Source organism: Musca domestica, unplaced genomic scaffold (assembly GCF_030504385.1).
Source record: "Musca domestica strain aabys unplaced genomic scaffold, Musca_domestica.polishedcontigs.V.1.1 24, whole genome shotgun sequence".
NCBI classification, from domain to species: domain Eukaryota; kingdom Metazoa; phylum Arthropoda; class Insecta; order Diptera; family Muscidae; genus Musca; species Musca domestica.
The window spans coordinates 4,588,069-4,605,171 of record NW_026712272.1 but is presented as its reverse complement, the minus strand read 5'-3'; the positions used below and the strand labels follow the sequence as shown (position 1 = coordinate 4,605,171).

Sequence of the window (17,103 nt, the reverse complement as noted above, 5' to 3'; positions counted from 1 at the left end):
TGAAATATTTTTGGAAGAAAATAAAAAAATGTGAAGAAATGTGAAAAATGCAAGAATCTACTAGTTTTGCAATTTTCTTCGATGTCATAAAGAGTAAAAACTTTTACATTCTTGCAGTTCTGGAATAGACCATTGGTCTTTAATTTTTTATGTATTTTATAAATTTTGATTTTGACGAAAGTGGATTTTTTGAAATATATTTTTTAATATTTGAAGGTTTTTTCAATATTGTGGATTGCTATCAAATATTTTTTTGAAAGACAGACTGAATGTGAATGTTATAAATCATTGTAAAAAAATACAGCAAGTAACAGCAAGTGTTGTTGTACAACAATCGTAACAACAACCACATATAAATTTGTTTTTGTACGTAATCCAAGTGTCAGAGTTATGTGTCCAAAAATGTAAACAAAATAATTAATTTTCAATAAATTATTTTAATTTCAAAAATATACATTTTTGGAATTTGGATTATTAAATTGAAAATGCAGAAGAATAGTTCTTAAGATAATTAATTTTACAGCCTGTTCCACGATGTCGAAAGAACACGTTCGCACAACTTTTACACCACAAACAGCTGATTTCCGTTCCACTAAAATCCATCAGAACGAAAATTTGCACGAAAATCAAAGCGAACGAAAACGTAAGCGTTTCAGTGTAATTTTGCGTTCCACTATCTTTTTTCTTTCGTACGCATGCGAACACAAATGTCAAAATCAGTCACTTGTGTGTTTGCTGTCGAATAATAAAAATTAAGGAAAATTGTTTTAACATAAACATTCCTTGATTGAAAATGGAAAGAAAAATGTAAGTAAAAATAATAAATGCAATTTAATCTGTGAACAACAAATATATATTTTTTTATTTTCTCAATTCCAGCACGAAAAAACTACACAGCTGCGGGCACTAGTTGAGTATATGGGGGAGAATCCTAAGTTCGCCAGAGGAGTGCCAATTTTTGGAAGCAGCAAGCAATCCCATGAAGACCACTGGAAGACACAAACCTAGAAAAAATCATTTTTTTATTATTTTAAAAATGTAAAAATACAATCATACTTACTGGTTGTTAGGTACTTCAAATAAATTCGAAGCATCTCTTAAATGCCTCCGTGGCACAATTTGAACCTCCTCCTCATCATCCATAAAAAATAGGGCTACAGAAATATTCATTTTTTTTCTTTTTTAAGAACACAAATAATCTGAACACAATCACTAGAAATTTTATTTTGTTTGTTTATTTACAATTTGTTTGTTTACAACTGAACTGTCAGTTGAGACAGAGCCACTGCTGCTTTTTCGCGTTTATATTAGACATTTGGCGCTTTTTTTGCCTTATTTCGCGATTAATTTTGCCAAAAAATATTTTGCAACACTGAATCACGTAAGGCTATGCGAAAGAAAGAACGAAAGTTAGTGGAACGCATTCTTATGCGAAAGTGAGTGAGTAGCCTTCGTTCGCACAAATTTTCTTTCGAGATCGTGGAACAGGCTGTTAATGCTTTCACATCATTCCCCTGAATGTATAGTTGTTAGCTGTTGGTCCTAATCTCTCAACACTTCAAGTAATCGCTAGAAAATCGCGGAAAAGGCAACATCCCTTTCAAGTCGAAATCAATCGGCATACATACATAAAGTATTGTACATTTTCGCAATTTTAGGAAGCATGAATTATACGAATATATTATCTAATGTGGTATCGCTGTTCCTTAACCACAAAAAAAGTTTCCAAACCATCGCCTTTGGCTTTTAGTAAAGTACAACGCCGATTTTCTTCTTATTAGACAAAAAATATGTTCAAATTTTATATCAAAAATGGGCATACCTATTGTATATCAAGAAATGGAATTAAATCACAAAATGTCACATCGAGTTTGACCCTAGTATTACTATAGAGTCAAATCAGCTGGGACTTGCTGTTACCTGTAATAATTGTACCATGGTTATAAATATAGATGAATTATGTCAAACATTAGTTGTGTTTCAGTACTTTTTTAGTAGTAAAACTAGCAGAAGAGAGAACAGTTCGAAATGTCATTCTCAATTAGGTGTGCTCAAAAAATAAGGGAACGGAAAATTAGCAGAAATCCGATAAAATGTCAAAATTCAAAATTCCAAGAGTAAATAGTCCAAATCGGACTCGTGAAACCTTACTGAAACGAACGCCAAAATTTAAAAAATTTAGTATTGAAGACGATACGTTAAAATTAATAATCTATAATAATAATTAATAATCTGATTCATCATTCAGCCAGTCCTCTTCACTACTGGAATCATCCAAAAGTGCTCCATATTTTCTCTTTTTGTTTTTATGCACTACAAATATTAGTTTTTCCTTTAGTTTTTAAGTTGATCATTTCTTTATTTTTGTTATGACGCGGGAACATTGAAATGTATCAATACATTTTTCAACCTTGTTAGCCCTGCCAATTAAATGTCAAATTCACAATTTGCACATTTCTGCTCGGCCAAATTCATGTAGTTTAAACAAGCAGAAATGTGCACCACTCTGCGCCATTTTTTTCTCGAGAGAGCTGCAAGTTTTGCTAGTTTTTGCAGTACGGGAACGCGTTGTAGCAGAATTAGTACTAATTTGTAGGTTCTGGAACAAACCAATTATTTTTGAAAGTTTGGGCCAACATAAGTGTTTAATTTTTCTTTAAATAGTTTTTAATAGTTTAGCTTTTTGTTGAAAATTTAAATCAACTTAGATTCTTTACAAATGTTCCTTCAAGATTTAGACCAAGGTACTTTCATAAAAAAACATTTTTTAGAGATTTAAACCAACGTGATCGACCTCACAGCAGAAGGTGCTCCATTGTCTACATCACCTTCTCATCTACACAGAGCCTGCAACAGTCAATATTGCCTCCATTCCACTTGCAAATTCTAGATGTAACGCGACAATGGATAATCTCTAACTTCAACTAACAAGTCCGATCAAATTTTACACACGACTTAGATTTGTACGAGGAGACCAGAATGGATTCATTTTACAATCAGGGCTGTCATAGAAACCAATTTTGTCACTATTGGTTTTAAAAACGACAAGAAAAAATGCTTTGGTGTCATGAAAATCAATGTTATCGGTTTTATTTTCGAATTAGAATTTTATCGGTTTTGGTTGTCATAGAAGCCAATGTTATTGGTTTTGTTATTGGAAATAAACCAAGTTGCTTAGAGCTGTCACTTTTCATTTGCTTTGGATTTTTTAAACAATTTTTAAAGGATATTCAAAGGACTAAAAATGTGGATTTTTTAAACAATTTTTAAAGGATATTCAAAGCACTATAGACGTGGATTTTTTTAAGAATTTTTAAAGGACTATAGACGTGGATTTTTTATAGAATTTTTAAAGAATGAATTTTTAAACGTGGTTTTTTTTTAAAGAATTTTTAAAAGTTATTTAAAGGACTATCAACGTAGTTTTTTAAAGAATTTTAAAAGGATATTTAAAGGGCTATAAACGTGGAGTTTCAATAGAAGAGGAACCAAAGAATTAAATAAAACTAAAATTCTTTTGGAAAGTCTTCTAAATCTTACAACCGCACTTATAAACATTTACATCTTTCTCCACTTGTTATGCTTTCGTTAAACCTGAACGAAGAAGCATAACCATGTAAGTTGGTTTTGTCTGTTCCTCTTCTATTGAGCTTACGATCTCGTCACTTGGGTAAAAAATGTTTTTTGTCATAGAAGTTATTTTTAAAATAACTTCTGGGGAGAATATCCCAGACAAAAAACAAGGGAACTGATGAGGATTGGTGGCTCTTTCCGAAACCTAGGTATTCCCTGCCTTACCCCCTGGTAAACATTACCATCGTTCTCCACTAATAAACAAACGTTGTTTTTATAAAAAAAAACAACAATAAAAGGGATAAGCCTGACCATTTTGCAACAACAAAATTTTTAAAGGACTATAAACGTGGATTTTTAAAGGACTATAAACGTGGATTTTATAAAGAATTTTTAAAGGACTATAAACGTGGATTTCATTAAGAATTTTTAAAGGACTATAAACGTGAATTTTTTAAGGAATTTTTAACGGACTATAAACGTGGATTTTATAAAGAATTTTTAAAGGACTATAAACAAGCGTTCTTCTTCCAACAACACAAAAACTACCACTGCTGATGCCATCTTACTTTATTTATAGCGACTTATTCCTTTTTTTATTTATTTTACTTTTACTGATATTTCAATGACAAATAAACAAACAACATATGTAAGCAACAACAGCTGTTTCGAACATTGGTTTTATTTACATTCGAAATTGACAAAACTAACTTGGTTTCATGACACCAAATGAAACCAACATTGGTTTACAAAAACGACAATAAGCAAAACCGACATGGTGTCTGTGACACCCCTGATTATAATAAGCATTAGAATACAAGCCAAAAGGTGAGAGTATATAAACAGCTTGAAGTCTTCGCATGGCATATTTTGTGACATATCATAAAGGGATGCCAGAGACGCGGTCAAATTCTGCCGACGTCTCCCTTTATAATTTGACATCAATATGCCTAGCATTAATGCCAAGCTGCTTATGTATCCTCACTTGTAAGCTTGAAAAAAAAACTTTAGAAAAAAGTTTGTGTAATAAATATAGAATAATCGAAATGAATCCCTTATTTATAAGGTTTGTAATAGTGAACGTTTTTTTTTTTAATTTTTTATTCATATCTATTCATTGATGGCCTTTCCCATTTGTCACTACCTCCTGTGGCATTGAGACCTACTTTCGCGTTCTTTAACCATATTATAGCTTCTCCATCTTTTTTACAAATATTGCCCTCCATTGAATTTCCCCAACCTTTTCATGCCTACAGCCTGAAAGATTCCCTGATAAATTAATCATTACCTTAAGAATTAGTTCCGGAAAATATGTCCTAAATTCACACGACTTTGTTTTTTTTACCAAAAGGGAACAAGTATTGTTAAATAAAATTTTATGACAAACTATTTTCATGATACTAGTCTCAGGCTGTCGTCTAAGGCATTTTTGTTATATTAGGAGAGTTCTCTATTGATTCAAGTATATATCTATCTATCCCTTATGAATTCAGATTTATATGGTCCTGTACATTTATGTGCTTTAAGAACCATCTGGACAATAGACATGGAGATTTGTAAGATTTGCCCGAAAAACGCACTAGTTAAACCTCATTCTGTTTGTACGACTGCCGGCTGATGAGCTCCATGCAATCAATAAGGGATCTGGGGTCTTCTCTAAGTTTTGGTCCATTGGTGTAGATTGTTATAACTGTCTGTAAGTTTTTGAGATGGAAGATGGAGGATTTTTTCCCACGATCGGGTAATATATAATTACAACGTTTTGGGAACCAGTTTGATGCCGTCTGCTGTGGTAAGAGCGAAAAACACTGTGTAAGTCATTAAGCGTAGGTACGCTTCAGCATATTTGAGATCAGACTAAAAGGTCCAATGAATAAACATTTCGAATCGAATTCAAAACCGCCTCTCGAGGTATTCTAACAATTGCTCCTATTAAAAGCAGATATATACGCTGCTCACGTTTAACTTTGGACAGTGGTATATTGTTATGCAATAAGACGAGTTCAGGAAAATAACAGGTTGGGCTTTGGACAAGTTCACAGGTTGGGAGTCCTAACTTTGGCAATTAAAAAAAAAAAAAAAACAGTAAAGAAAGTCCTAAAGTCGGGCGGGGCCGACTTTATGATACCCTACACCACTTTGCTAATTTAGTAGAGCTCCGCTTAACAATTAAACGTTTTTATGGGAGAATTCAATCATACACCCTATGATTATAATTTAAAGTTCAAAGGACTAAATATGCCAAAGCATTTGTATTTTTTAAATTCGGACTTGTATTGCCCATTTGGTGCACAATTAATTTGAAATCAGATAAAAATATATATGGGAGCTATATCCAAATCGGAACCGATCTCGATAAAATTTGGCAAAGATATTTCTGAGCTGTATTTGATATATTTCCCTGAATATCGTTGTTACGGAGTGCATATTACGGCTGTGGGTAACAAATATAACAAATCGGATGAACAGTATATATGGGAGCTATAGCTATATCTGAACCGATCTTTACCAAATTTGACATACTAGCTTCTAGACTCAATTCGGTGGTAAGTTGCAAATTTCATCCGATTTGGGCAAATATTAGATGTTTGGTGCACAATTAAATATAAATCGGACGAAGTTATATATGGGAGCTATATCCAAATCTGAACCGATCTCGATAAAATTTTGCAAAGGTATTTCTGAGCTGCATTTGATATGTTTCCTCAAATATTGTTGTTACAGAGTGCATATTACGGCTGCGGAGAACTAAAATAACAAATCGGATGAAAAATATATATGGGAGCTATAGGTATATCTGAACCGATTTCGATTAAATTTGGTATACTTATTTTCAGGTCCAATCTGATCGTACGTGCAAAATTCCATACTATTCGGACTGATATTACACGTTTGGTGCACAACAAAATGCAGATCGGACAAAGATATATATGGGAGCTATATCTAAATTTTGACCGATTATCTCTAATTTCAATAGGGTTCGTCCTTGGGCCAAACAAGTGATTTGTGCAAAATTTCATCTGGATAGGGCAATAAATGCGAACTGTACTTTGTTTACAAAAATACATGGACAGACGGACGGACGGACAGACGGACGGACGGACATGCATAAATCGGCTCAGAATGTGATTCTATGCAGATCATCAAAAGGAACTATGGGTCTATCTCGTTTCCTTTTGCCTGTTACAAACAAATGCACAAAGACATAATACCCTTACCACTATGTGGTGTAGGGTATAAAAAGATAAGGCAACATTAGATCATTTCTGACAACTGTTGTAAAAAATGATGACATTTGAGATAGGAAAGGACAAATCATACTCCTAGCCATGCCAAAGAATTTTTTTTTATGTCTAAGTCCCCAGAATTTACCCTAAGACTTCTTGCAGGAGAAAACCGCAACTGAGTCTTTCCCAGCATTTTCCTCAGTGCTACTTTTTCAAGCTAACTCCAAGGTATTCGTCCTATCTTTTTCGAGAGTAAACGACATAATTAACTTTCGGCCTTTAAAAATAATCACTTAACCTCACTTTTTGAATTTTATTTATTTAAGAAAAATTGAATTTGAATATAGTGAATTAGGGAGGATCTCTGATATTATTTTCGTCAAACAACTAAATGTACCTATAAATTATGACCTTAAATTCTTTGAAATTTCTTCTCTTTCCACTCCTTCTTTTTTAAAAAAAAAATAAGAAATTTAAAAAATATATATAAATTACTAACATATATAAATATCGTTCGTTTTTTTCTTTTAAGAATATTTGTTTTATTTGTTATTGTTTTTTTTTTTTAATTTGTGAAGGATAATCAGGACTGGTTGAAAAGTTGAAGGGACTTTTAGGGGGAACATTCTTTCATGTGTGTATGGTTGTTGTTTGAAAATTGAATTGAGGGGGGAAATAAAGTTTGTTGGTTTTGTTTTTGTTATTTTTTTTTATATTAAATTAATAGTAATTATTATTTAATAATATTTTTTCTTTTGTTTTTTTTTATTTATTTTTTAATAATTAATTAATTCTTTAGTGTGAAAAAAGAACATTGTTTTCTTTTTGTTTATTTTCTTTGTTTCTGTTGTTTCATCAAATCGATTTTTATATTTATCATCATCATTATTATAATTAATATTTTTTAAAAAATGTTTGCTTTTCTTGTTCTTGTTCTTGCTGTTGTTGTGGTTCTTGTTGTTGTTGTTTTTCTTTCGTTTACTCTTTCCCTTTGCATAGTAGAGTTTAAATAATATTTCAATATTTTTCAACTTCATCTACGTGTTGTTTGCTGTTGTTGTTGTTGTAGTTAGTTCCTGTTGCTCAATGTTCTGCTGCTTTTGTTCCGCTTGTTGTTGGTCATTTATTGTTGTTGTGGTTGTTGTATTTACAGTCTGCAAATGATCAGCAACATTACCTCCGCTTCCGCCGCCGCCTCCCAAGACATTTGTCATTGTCCCAAGGGTCCTCATAGCCGGATTGTTGAGTACATTTAAAATATGTGTGGTCGTCGATAAGTCTTTGTCCTTTTTCATCGTAGCTGTTGTTGTTGTTGCCATTGTTGTAGTCACTGTATTACTGCTATTTGTCGTCAATATATTTGTTGATGTTGTTGGCATATCCGTGGTGCTAATGACGCCGCTGACGGACTGTAAAGGAGAAAAATGGGTGGTAATGGAGGAGAAGAAGAAGGAAAAAAGAAAAATATTTATTAGAATAATTTTGAAAATATTTGTTCGAAAATAAAAGAAAATACATTTAAAAGGCAAATATCCTGCCAAGGCGATTTCAAAGATTATACCACTTTCTTTTGAATACTTCTGTGTACCAAAGATCTACAGAGGGTCTTCTATCCATACAACTGTAGAGAACTTGTAGAAAAAGACCTGTAAAGGGTCCTCCATTAATAGAAGACCTGTATAGTTTCTTCTATTCATTTAAAGCCCGTAGAAGGCGTTCTTTTATCCATGGAAGACCTGTTGGGGCCTTGTATCCATAGAAGACCTGTAAAAAATCTACTGCCCATAGAAGTCATGTTGAACCTCACCCAAACGTATAAGAACTATAGCAGGTCTTCTATTTACTGAATTCAAGACTACTATCCATAGAAGACCTGCAGAGGGTGCTCCATAAATAGGAGACCAGTAAAGTCGCTGCTATCCATTGAAAGCCGGTAGAGGTTGTTCTTTTATCCATAGAAGACCTGAGGGGCCTTGTATCCATAGAAAACCTGTAGAGAATCTCTTGCCCATAAAAGGCCTGTTGAATCTCACCCAAAGGTATAAGAGCTGTAGAGGGTCCTCTATTTATAGAAGACCTTTGTTTAAAGGATCTTTTGTTCGCAGAATTCAAGACTACTATCCATAGAAGACCTGTAAAGGGTGCTCCATAAATAGGAGACCAGTAAAGTTTCTTCTATCCATTTAAAGCCGGTAGAGGGTGTTCTTATATTCATAGAAGACCTGAAGGGCCTTGTATGCATAGAAAACTTGTAGAAAATCTACTGCCCATAGAAGGCCTGTTGAACCTCACCCAAAGGTATAAGAGCTTTAGATAGAAGACCTTTGTTTAGAGGATCTTCTATTCACAGAAGACATTTGAAGGTCTTCTATTTATGGGGGACCTTGGAATCTTTATCCATAAAAGGCTTGTAGAGGGTCTTCTATCCATGAAGACATTTAGGGTCCTTGTATTCTATCCAGAGAATAGCTGAAGAGGGTCTTCTATGCACAGAAGACATGTAGGGGCCATGTATTCGTATAAGACCTGCACAGGGTATTCTACCCAGAAGAAGGTATTCCATCCATAGAAGACCGGTAGAGGTACTTCTGTCCACCTGAAGACCTGAAGAACGTCTTCCATTCGTATAAGAACTGTCGATGGCCTTCTATCCATAGAAGACCTATAGAGAGTCTTCGAGCAACTTTTTACCAATTAAAGCCATTAAGAGGATCTTCTATCGAAAGAAGACCTGCAGAGAGTCTATTGAAGACCTATAGAGGACTTTTTACCTATTGAAACTTGTGGAGGTTCTTTTATCCATAGAGCCGCTGTAGAGAATATTCTTTTTATTGAAGATCATTAGAGCTTCTACTATCCGTAGATGATCTGCACATGCTTCCAGATAGGCTTCTATCCATAAATGACCAATATTGGACCTTCAAGGCTCTTCTGTTCCTATCAAATCAGAACGTGGTAGCATCTTAAAATTATGCAGCTTGACAGGAAAAACAAACAAAAACTAAATAAATCATTATAAGTAAAAAACATTTACAAAGTGGTGTGGTTGTTGTTGTTGCTGTTAAATCGAGAACACGAACAATAATGCCAAGCGCAACAGTGACAAGCGTTTATTTTGATTTCAAACAAAAATGTCGGTGAAATATAAATGTGAAGCTGCTGATTATTTTTTTCAATATTCTTTTGTATAGGTGTGTGTGTGTAAAAAGTGTTGTGGTTTGCATTTTTTTTTAATTCTTGGAATTTGTGAATTATTATTTTATTTTAAATTTGCCAAACAAAAACAAAATCACAATTTCAAGCCGTTGCAGTTTACTTACAGAAATAAATCGAAACAAAATGTAAAGAAGAACTAAAATAAATGATAAAAATAAAATCTGATACTAAGTCAATGTGCGCATCACAAGCTAATCGTTAAACGACATATTTCACTTTATTCAGGTTAAATCACTGCCGAAGCAGAAATTAGAATAGCAATGGGGAAGCCGAAGTATTTACAAACCAGTGGAAAGTGTTTTACGAAGCTCAAGGTGATTTTAATTAGGGACATGGAAATAAGCAATAAAATAAACCCGAGAACAATGACATGAAACAGTGTTTGTTCCTTCGGCGGCTAAATTTTGCTCGGCTCGTTATTAAAGGGTGATTTTTAAGCCATTATCTTTTTGACAATACTGCTTTAATCAAACAGCTCTCGTGTTTTGTTTCACTGAAAACATCTCCTGTTTGGTCTATAATTTAACCCTGAACCGGCTTACAGACGAACAAAGCTTGTAAATCATTAAATTTCATTATCCAAATCCGTGCTCTGTTAAGAAAGTTCATCGCATGCTTCTTTCATTTTATGGTCAGTTTAATCGACCCATTGAAGAAGCTGCTTTTCGGGTTATTTAGGTTCTTAGAAAATATGGTAATGATCACCATCAATTATCGATTCGTCGACGTTTGCAGCAATTGGGCCTCTGTTATTCAACAACGTGGAGTATTTTGCGGAAGAAATAAGGTATGAAGCCTTTCAGGGGCTCCTTTAAAAGTTTAGCTTAAGATTCACTTTTTATACTCACAGCCATATGGCTAGAGAGGGTATACAGGGTGAGATACAAAAACTGCAAAAAAGTCAAACGCCATAATTTTTACAAAATTTTTTCATTTCTATTGAATGAAAGCAAATAATGTCGGAAATAGCATCAAATTTTAGAATAAGTTTAGATTTGTTTGAATTGGTCACCTTTGGCACGAATTATGGCCTTCAAACGGCCAATGAAACCGTCACGCGCTTCCGGAATGTTGCTCTGCGGTACTTTGGTCCATCCCGGTGAAGCGCTTGCTTGATGTGATCGACACTTTGGTAGTTTGTAGTACCAATCTTGCTTTCCAAAATACTCCAGACACAATAGTCCAACGGATTGGTATCCGTAGATTTGTGTGGCCATTGTTCGCTGGAAATGAAGCGAGGAACCTCATTTTGTAACCATTCTTGGGTGGCGCGTGCTTAGAGCGATGGTGCTGAGTCCTGTTGGAATGTCCAAGGCCAGCGGCCAAAATGTTTGCGTGCCCAAGGCTTTAATACACCCTCCAGAATATTTTCGCGATAATGTTCGGCATTTATTCTGATGCCACGGTCGATTAATACGAGCGAAGGGCGACCATCGGCTGTTATGGCGGCCCACACCATCACCATGGCCGCTTGAGGCGCTTGAGTTCTGGTGGCCAACCGAAGATGCACATTTTCAGCTGACCTCTTTGGCAAGTAAACACGATCATTTTGATTGTTAACAAACTGCTGAACAACGAATGTTTTCTCCACGGAGAAAAGCAAATTCGGTAGTTCACCACTTTCGGCAAAGCGAAGCAACTCTTTAGCTCATTTGAGTTTATTTTCTTTCTGTTGCGGTGTAAGTTCTTGCACTTTTTGGAATTTTAATGGCTTTGCCCCGAGCTCATTTTTCAATATTTGCGACGCGGGTTTCGATCAAGCCGCTTCGTTACTTTTCGAACCATTTCCGCTGATGTTTCTGTTTTCTTCCGTCCACTTTCTTGACGTCGGACTACACTACCAGTATCACGGTAACGAGCGATGGTACGGGACACAAAAGATTTATTCACATTTAAATGCTGGAATGCTCTAACAATAGCCACTTGTTGAAATCACACTATCACGCCTGAATTCCATCACGAATAACTTCTTTTCTGGAATATTCTCACCAAAATGCTTTTGTCCGCTTGTAAACAATATAATGAACTGTCACTGGAATAATTTTAACAGCTGTCGGACGAGTGGCTTAGAAAATGGTTGCAGTTTTTTCATCTCACCCTGTATATTTAGATACCTAGGAATAATTTAAATGCCTGCAAAAAGTTTCACAACTCAATCTGACAGAGAGATCGGCATAGAATTGTTCTAGCTTACCCGAAACAAACGCATCGTGTGATCCCTGCCAAATATTTTATCGAATTTCAAGCAGAATGACAAAAATAATATAACTTCCTCCCCACTTTTGTGGTGGGGGGGGGGGGGGTGTTAAAAAGAAAACGTATTTTAAAATATGCCAAGCTAGGTGTTAAGCTCCAAAACACAGAGACACGTACTCAAACGCACGCATTGCAATTCATTTCTATCTACAAACTGCTGTTAGATTATAAGGCCATGGGGTGCGAGACATATACAAAAATGATTATCTGATTTGCAATTAGTCAGAGTAAAAGAAAAAAAACTTTACTATTTTGCTGTTGCTAAGCCAAACAAATGTGTAAAACAAAAGGTTAGCAGAATTATCCTGAAGACAGATTAACCATTGGTGACAATTCAATAAAATGTGGAAGCCATTAGGAAATTAAGCAAAACTAAACTTAACAAAAATTAGTTTGTTAAAATGCACGCACGCACGCACACACATATTTGTAATATTTTTTGTTGCAATATTTGGTGGTGCTCTGTGGTGGTTCGATGAATAAACAAACAAAACGAAAGAAAACAAAAGTTTGAAGAAACAAAATGACAATGAAATGAAAGGGAACGGAACGGAACAGAACAGAAAAGTAAAGTAAAGCGGAAATTAAACTAACTTGGCACAGCAAATCATACTAAACGGCTTGAAGTGTTACCGCGTTGTTGTTTCTGTTGTTGTTGTTGCTGTTGTTGTTGGAGTAATAATTGTTGTTGATGTTGCTGTAATTGTTGTTGATGAAGATGTTGTTGAAGTTGTTGCTGTTTACTGTTGCCCATTGAACGCTATTGGTTTTTTATTTTTGTTAAGGGGCAGTGGATAGAGTTGAGTTGAGTCGAAAGAAAGGAAAGGGGGGTCGATTGTTAGAAAAAAAAAACATTGGATTTGAAAAAAGGGGAATCATTAGAAATTATTATTATTTTGAATGGAAAATATTCAAAAACAAAATTAAAAAAAGGGAATATTGGTTAGAATGGCAAACAACATAAATTCGAGAAGAAAATAACATAACAACATTATATATTCCCATATTCCAAACCAAAACAAATGGGGCTACGATGCAACTCCCTTCTCCTCCTCCTTCTTCTTATCAATTTCATGCAAACTTACCGTTTTTGGCGATAGCGACAAATGTTTCAAAGTACTAGTTAAACCATTTATATTGTATAGTTCCGTTTGGGTTTCAGTCACGACGGCCATCGTTGAAGAGGAGGATGGCGACCCCGTTGTTGTTGTTACTGCTGCTGTTGTTGTTGTCGATGTTGTGGAATTATCAACATTGGATTTTGTCTCACCGCTATTAAATGTATTGGAAACATTGCCACCACTTCCTATCCATTCGCCAGTTGAACCACCCGGTGGTACACCGACCAGTAGCTTTTTAACATTTGGTGCATTTCGAGAAATCATCAATTGTTTTTGTTTTTCCTGTTGTTGTGACTCCTCCTCTGATGACATATTTTTACTTATCAAATCGGCAATTATATTCAAATCGGGCACCTTTTCATTGCCACCAGACGACTTGATTGTGTTCAATTGCTGGTTTTGTTGTGGCTGCTGTTGTTGTTGTCTTTGGGTTTCTTCATTGGTTTCAGCATCGGATTCATTGGTTTCTTCTTGTTCCTAAAAAGAGAAGAGGGAATTTGAGATGTAATGTAGAATTATCAGAAATGGATAAAACTTGAAAAAATATGAATAAATAATTGTCGATACATTTTTTTGGGATATTTTGTATTTTTTTTAATTTAGTTTAATTTTTCAATCTATAGACAATTTATCCATAGAGAATATTTTCTATAGAAAATTTATCGATAGTGAAAATTTTCTGTAGAAAATTTATCGATAGTGAAAATTTTCTGTAGAAATGTTATAGATAGGGAAAATTTTCTGTAGAAAATTTATCGATAGTGAATATTTTTCTATAGAAAAATTATAGATAGTGATATTTTTCTATAGAAAAATTATCGATAGTGATATTTTTCTATAGAAAAATTATCGATAGTGATATTTTTCTATAGAAAAATTATCGATAGTGCTATTTTTCTGTAGAAAAATTATCAATAGTGCTATTTTTCTGTAGAAAAATTATCGATAGTGCTATTTTTCTGTAGAAAAATTATCGATAGTGCTATTTTTCTGTAGAAAAATTATCGATAGTCCTATTTTTCTGTAGAAAAATTATCGGTAGTGCTATTTTCCTGTAGAAAAATTATCGATAGTGCTATTTTTCTGTAGAAAAATTATCGATAGTACTATTTTTCTGTAGAAAAATTATCGATAGTGCTATTTTTCTGTAGAAAAATTATCGATAGTGCTATTTTTCTGTAGAAAAATTATCGATAGTGCTATTTTTCTATAGAAAAATTGTCGATAGTGCTATTTTTCTATAGAAAAATTGTCGATAGTGCTATTTTTCTATAGAAAAATTGTCGATAGTGCTATTTTTCTATAGAAAATTTGTCGATAGTGCTATTTTTCTATAGAAAATTTGTCGATAGTGCTATTTTTCTATAGAAAATTTATCGATAGTGAACATTTTTTATAGAAAATTTATCGATAGTGAACATTTTCTATAGAAAATTTAACGATAGTGAACATTTTCTATAGAAAATTTAACGATAGTGAACATTTTCTATAGAAAATTTAACGATAGTGAACATTTTCTATAGAAAATTTATTGATAGTGAAAATTTTCTGTAGAAAATTTATCGATAGTGAAAATTTTCTGTAGAAAATTTATCGATAGTGAAAATTTTCTGTAGAAAATTTATCGATAGTGAAAATTTTCTGTAGAAAATTTATCGATAGTGAAAATTTTCTGTAGAAAATTTATCGATAGTGAATACTTTCTATATAAATAGTGAAAAAAAATAAATAGTGAAATTTTTCTGGAGAAAATTTATCGATAGTGAGTATTTTCTTTAGAAGATTTATCGATAGTGAATACTTTCTATATAAATAGTGAAAAAAAAATAAATAGTGAAATTTTTCTGGAGAAAATTTATCGATAGTGAGTATTTTCTTTAGAATATTTATCGAAAGTGAACATTTTCTATAGAAAATTTAGCGATATTTCTCGCTCCACTTTCTCCTACTCTAAATTTTTTTCTTACCTCTTCGGGACACAATTCATATGCCATGGACCAGGTATTCTTTGCCGAATGCGATCTCTCTAACATATAGCCATTTGTGTTGTCATTACTTTGAGCCGGTGGTGACCATGAATATGAATTATATTGACATCCAATGCCACGCTGGCGATCCAATTCATCCTGCAGCCATTCCACAGCAATTATCCAATGTCTACTGACCGATGGATTTGAATTTAACATTTGTAATGCCACCGATGACTTGTGGAACAATTGTGTTAGACACTTAATGATTTGATAGGCTCGCTTTTGGTAATGGGTCTTCGAACGTTGTATTGTCTCGAGTAGACCCTCTCGCTCTTCAGCGACACCATTTAAAGCGTTGTGAATGCGATGATGTTGCCACGAATCTTCGATCAATAGAATATGAAGCAACAGCTCGGTGTGATGGCGCATGTCATGACAATAGGCAAAGCCGCATTGCCACAGAAGCTCAGTGAGAACGGCACGAGAGAAATGGGGATTTTCCCAACTGCAATACTGTAATAGTTTTAGGCCCTCTTCTCCCACATTTGTGTCCTCAATGAGCTTTTTAATGTAACTGTAAAGAAAATGAATTTAATATGAAAATATGTTTCTATTATAACAATATTACCCCGTCCTATTGAACAAGATATCAACACATTCTGGTGATAAAGGCATTAAATCTTCATGACTTATACTGGGATCTTTATAAGGATTCGGTAGCGGTCTTCCTTGGGGATTTGACGATTGACATTTGTCGGAAATATCACTGCAGCGTATTAATTGTGATACAACTTGATGTAGTTTACTCAATTCGGGATATTGATATTTTATTGAAGGACCAGGTCCCTCATCCAAAGCCACTTGCATAAATATAACGGGAACATTTAACTGTGGCAATGAAATAGTAACGTTATTAAAAAAATATTTTAAAATCGCACCCTGCCAACTCCACACCTGCTTACCTTTAAAAGTTGTTGCTTCTCTTGTATGCCTAAACCAACATACATGCTAAATAAACTAAAATAGTGTGGCAAATGTTTACCATGATCTGCTACTTCACATTTTAATAACTTAAGAACACTTATGAGAATTTGTTCACATAAATTATTGCCCTCATAGCCAGCCAGCGGCTCATCGTTGATGGCAAAATGACAAAAGAATACAACTAATTTAACAATAACAGTACGAACTTCTGGTGATGGTGCTATTAAAATGTATTCGCCCAAACGTGTTGGTGGACTAAGTAATGCATTGCTGGCAAACCATTTGCGTACAGCCGATGAATAACGTATATGATGTGATAGGGTATCATACCTGGAAGAAGAATAATATAGTCCGGAAAATTATTACAGAAATATTGAGCTGGAGTTATGTGTGACAACTTACCATTCAATAACTGGTCCACGCAATGTTTTCTTTGTACGAAAACCGGTATGAAATAGAAATTGTGAAGCCAATTGGACACCCAATAGGGATAGTTCTTCAGCGGATGGGGTCTGTAAGGGAAAACGTAAGACAAATTAAAATAAATAAATACAAGATAAAAAATTATCGATACAAAGAAAAAAATTTTAGAATATTTATGGATAGTGAAAATTTTCTATAGAAAATTAATCGATAGTTAAAATTTTCTATAGAAAATTAATCGATAGTGAACATTTTCTATAGAAAATTTATCGATAGTGAAAATTTTCTATAGAAAATTAATCGATAGTGAACATTTTCTATAGAAAATTTATC

At 33.9% G+C, this 17,103-nt stretch overlaps 1 protein-coding gene and 2 long non-coding RNA genes across 7 annotated transcripts in view; 1 reads left to right on the top strand and 2 right to left on the bottom strand.

The window, feature by feature from the left end:
• The first annotated feature begins 323 nt into the window (after window positions 1-323).
• Window positions 324-1,124, top strand: LOC131802782 (uncharacterized). The gene is made up of 2 exons (XR_009342388.1): window positions 324-807; window positions 880-1,124. It is a non-coding gene; the product is annotated as an uncharacterized LOC131802782 (long non-coding RNA).
• Window positions 831-1,200, bottom strand: LOC131802783 (uncharacterized). The gene is made up of 2 exons (XR_009342389.1): window positions 1,061-1,200; window positions 831-1,004 (listed from the first exon to the last, which is right to left on the bottom strand). It is a non-coding gene; the product is annotated as an uncharacterized LOC131802783 (long non-coding RNA).
• Window positions 1,201-7,543: 6,343 nt separating this feature from the next.
• LOC101893926 (probable ubiquitin carboxyl-terminal hydrolase FAF) overlaps window positions 7,544-17,103 on the bottom strand; it is a 55,979-nt gene continuing 46,419 nt past the window's right edge. For 3 of the 5 annotated variants that reach the window (XM_011294216.3, XM_011294218.3, XM_011294217.3), the window contains exons 14-19: window positions 16,750-16,859; window positions 16,326-16,677; window positions 15,992-16,251; window positions 15,361-15,937; window positions 13,358-13,870; window positions 7,544-8,209 (exon numbers count right to left, since the gene is read on the bottom strand). In XM_011294216.3, coding sequence (XP_011292518.1) covers window positions 7,838-8,209; window positions 13,358-13,870; window positions 15,361-15,937; window positions 15,992-16,251; window positions 16,326-16,677; window positions 16,750-16,859 — 2,184 coding nt within the window. In that variant the 3' untranslated portion in view covers window positions 7,544-7,837. Of the gene's footprint in view, window positions 8,210-12,866; window positions 13,033-13,357; window positions 13,871-15,360; window positions 15,938-15,991; window positions 16,252-16,325; window positions 16,678-16,749; window positions 16,860-17,103 lie in introns of all 5 variants that reach the window. The other 2 variants (XM_059123357.1, XM_059123356.1) reach the window with 2 other exon arrangements.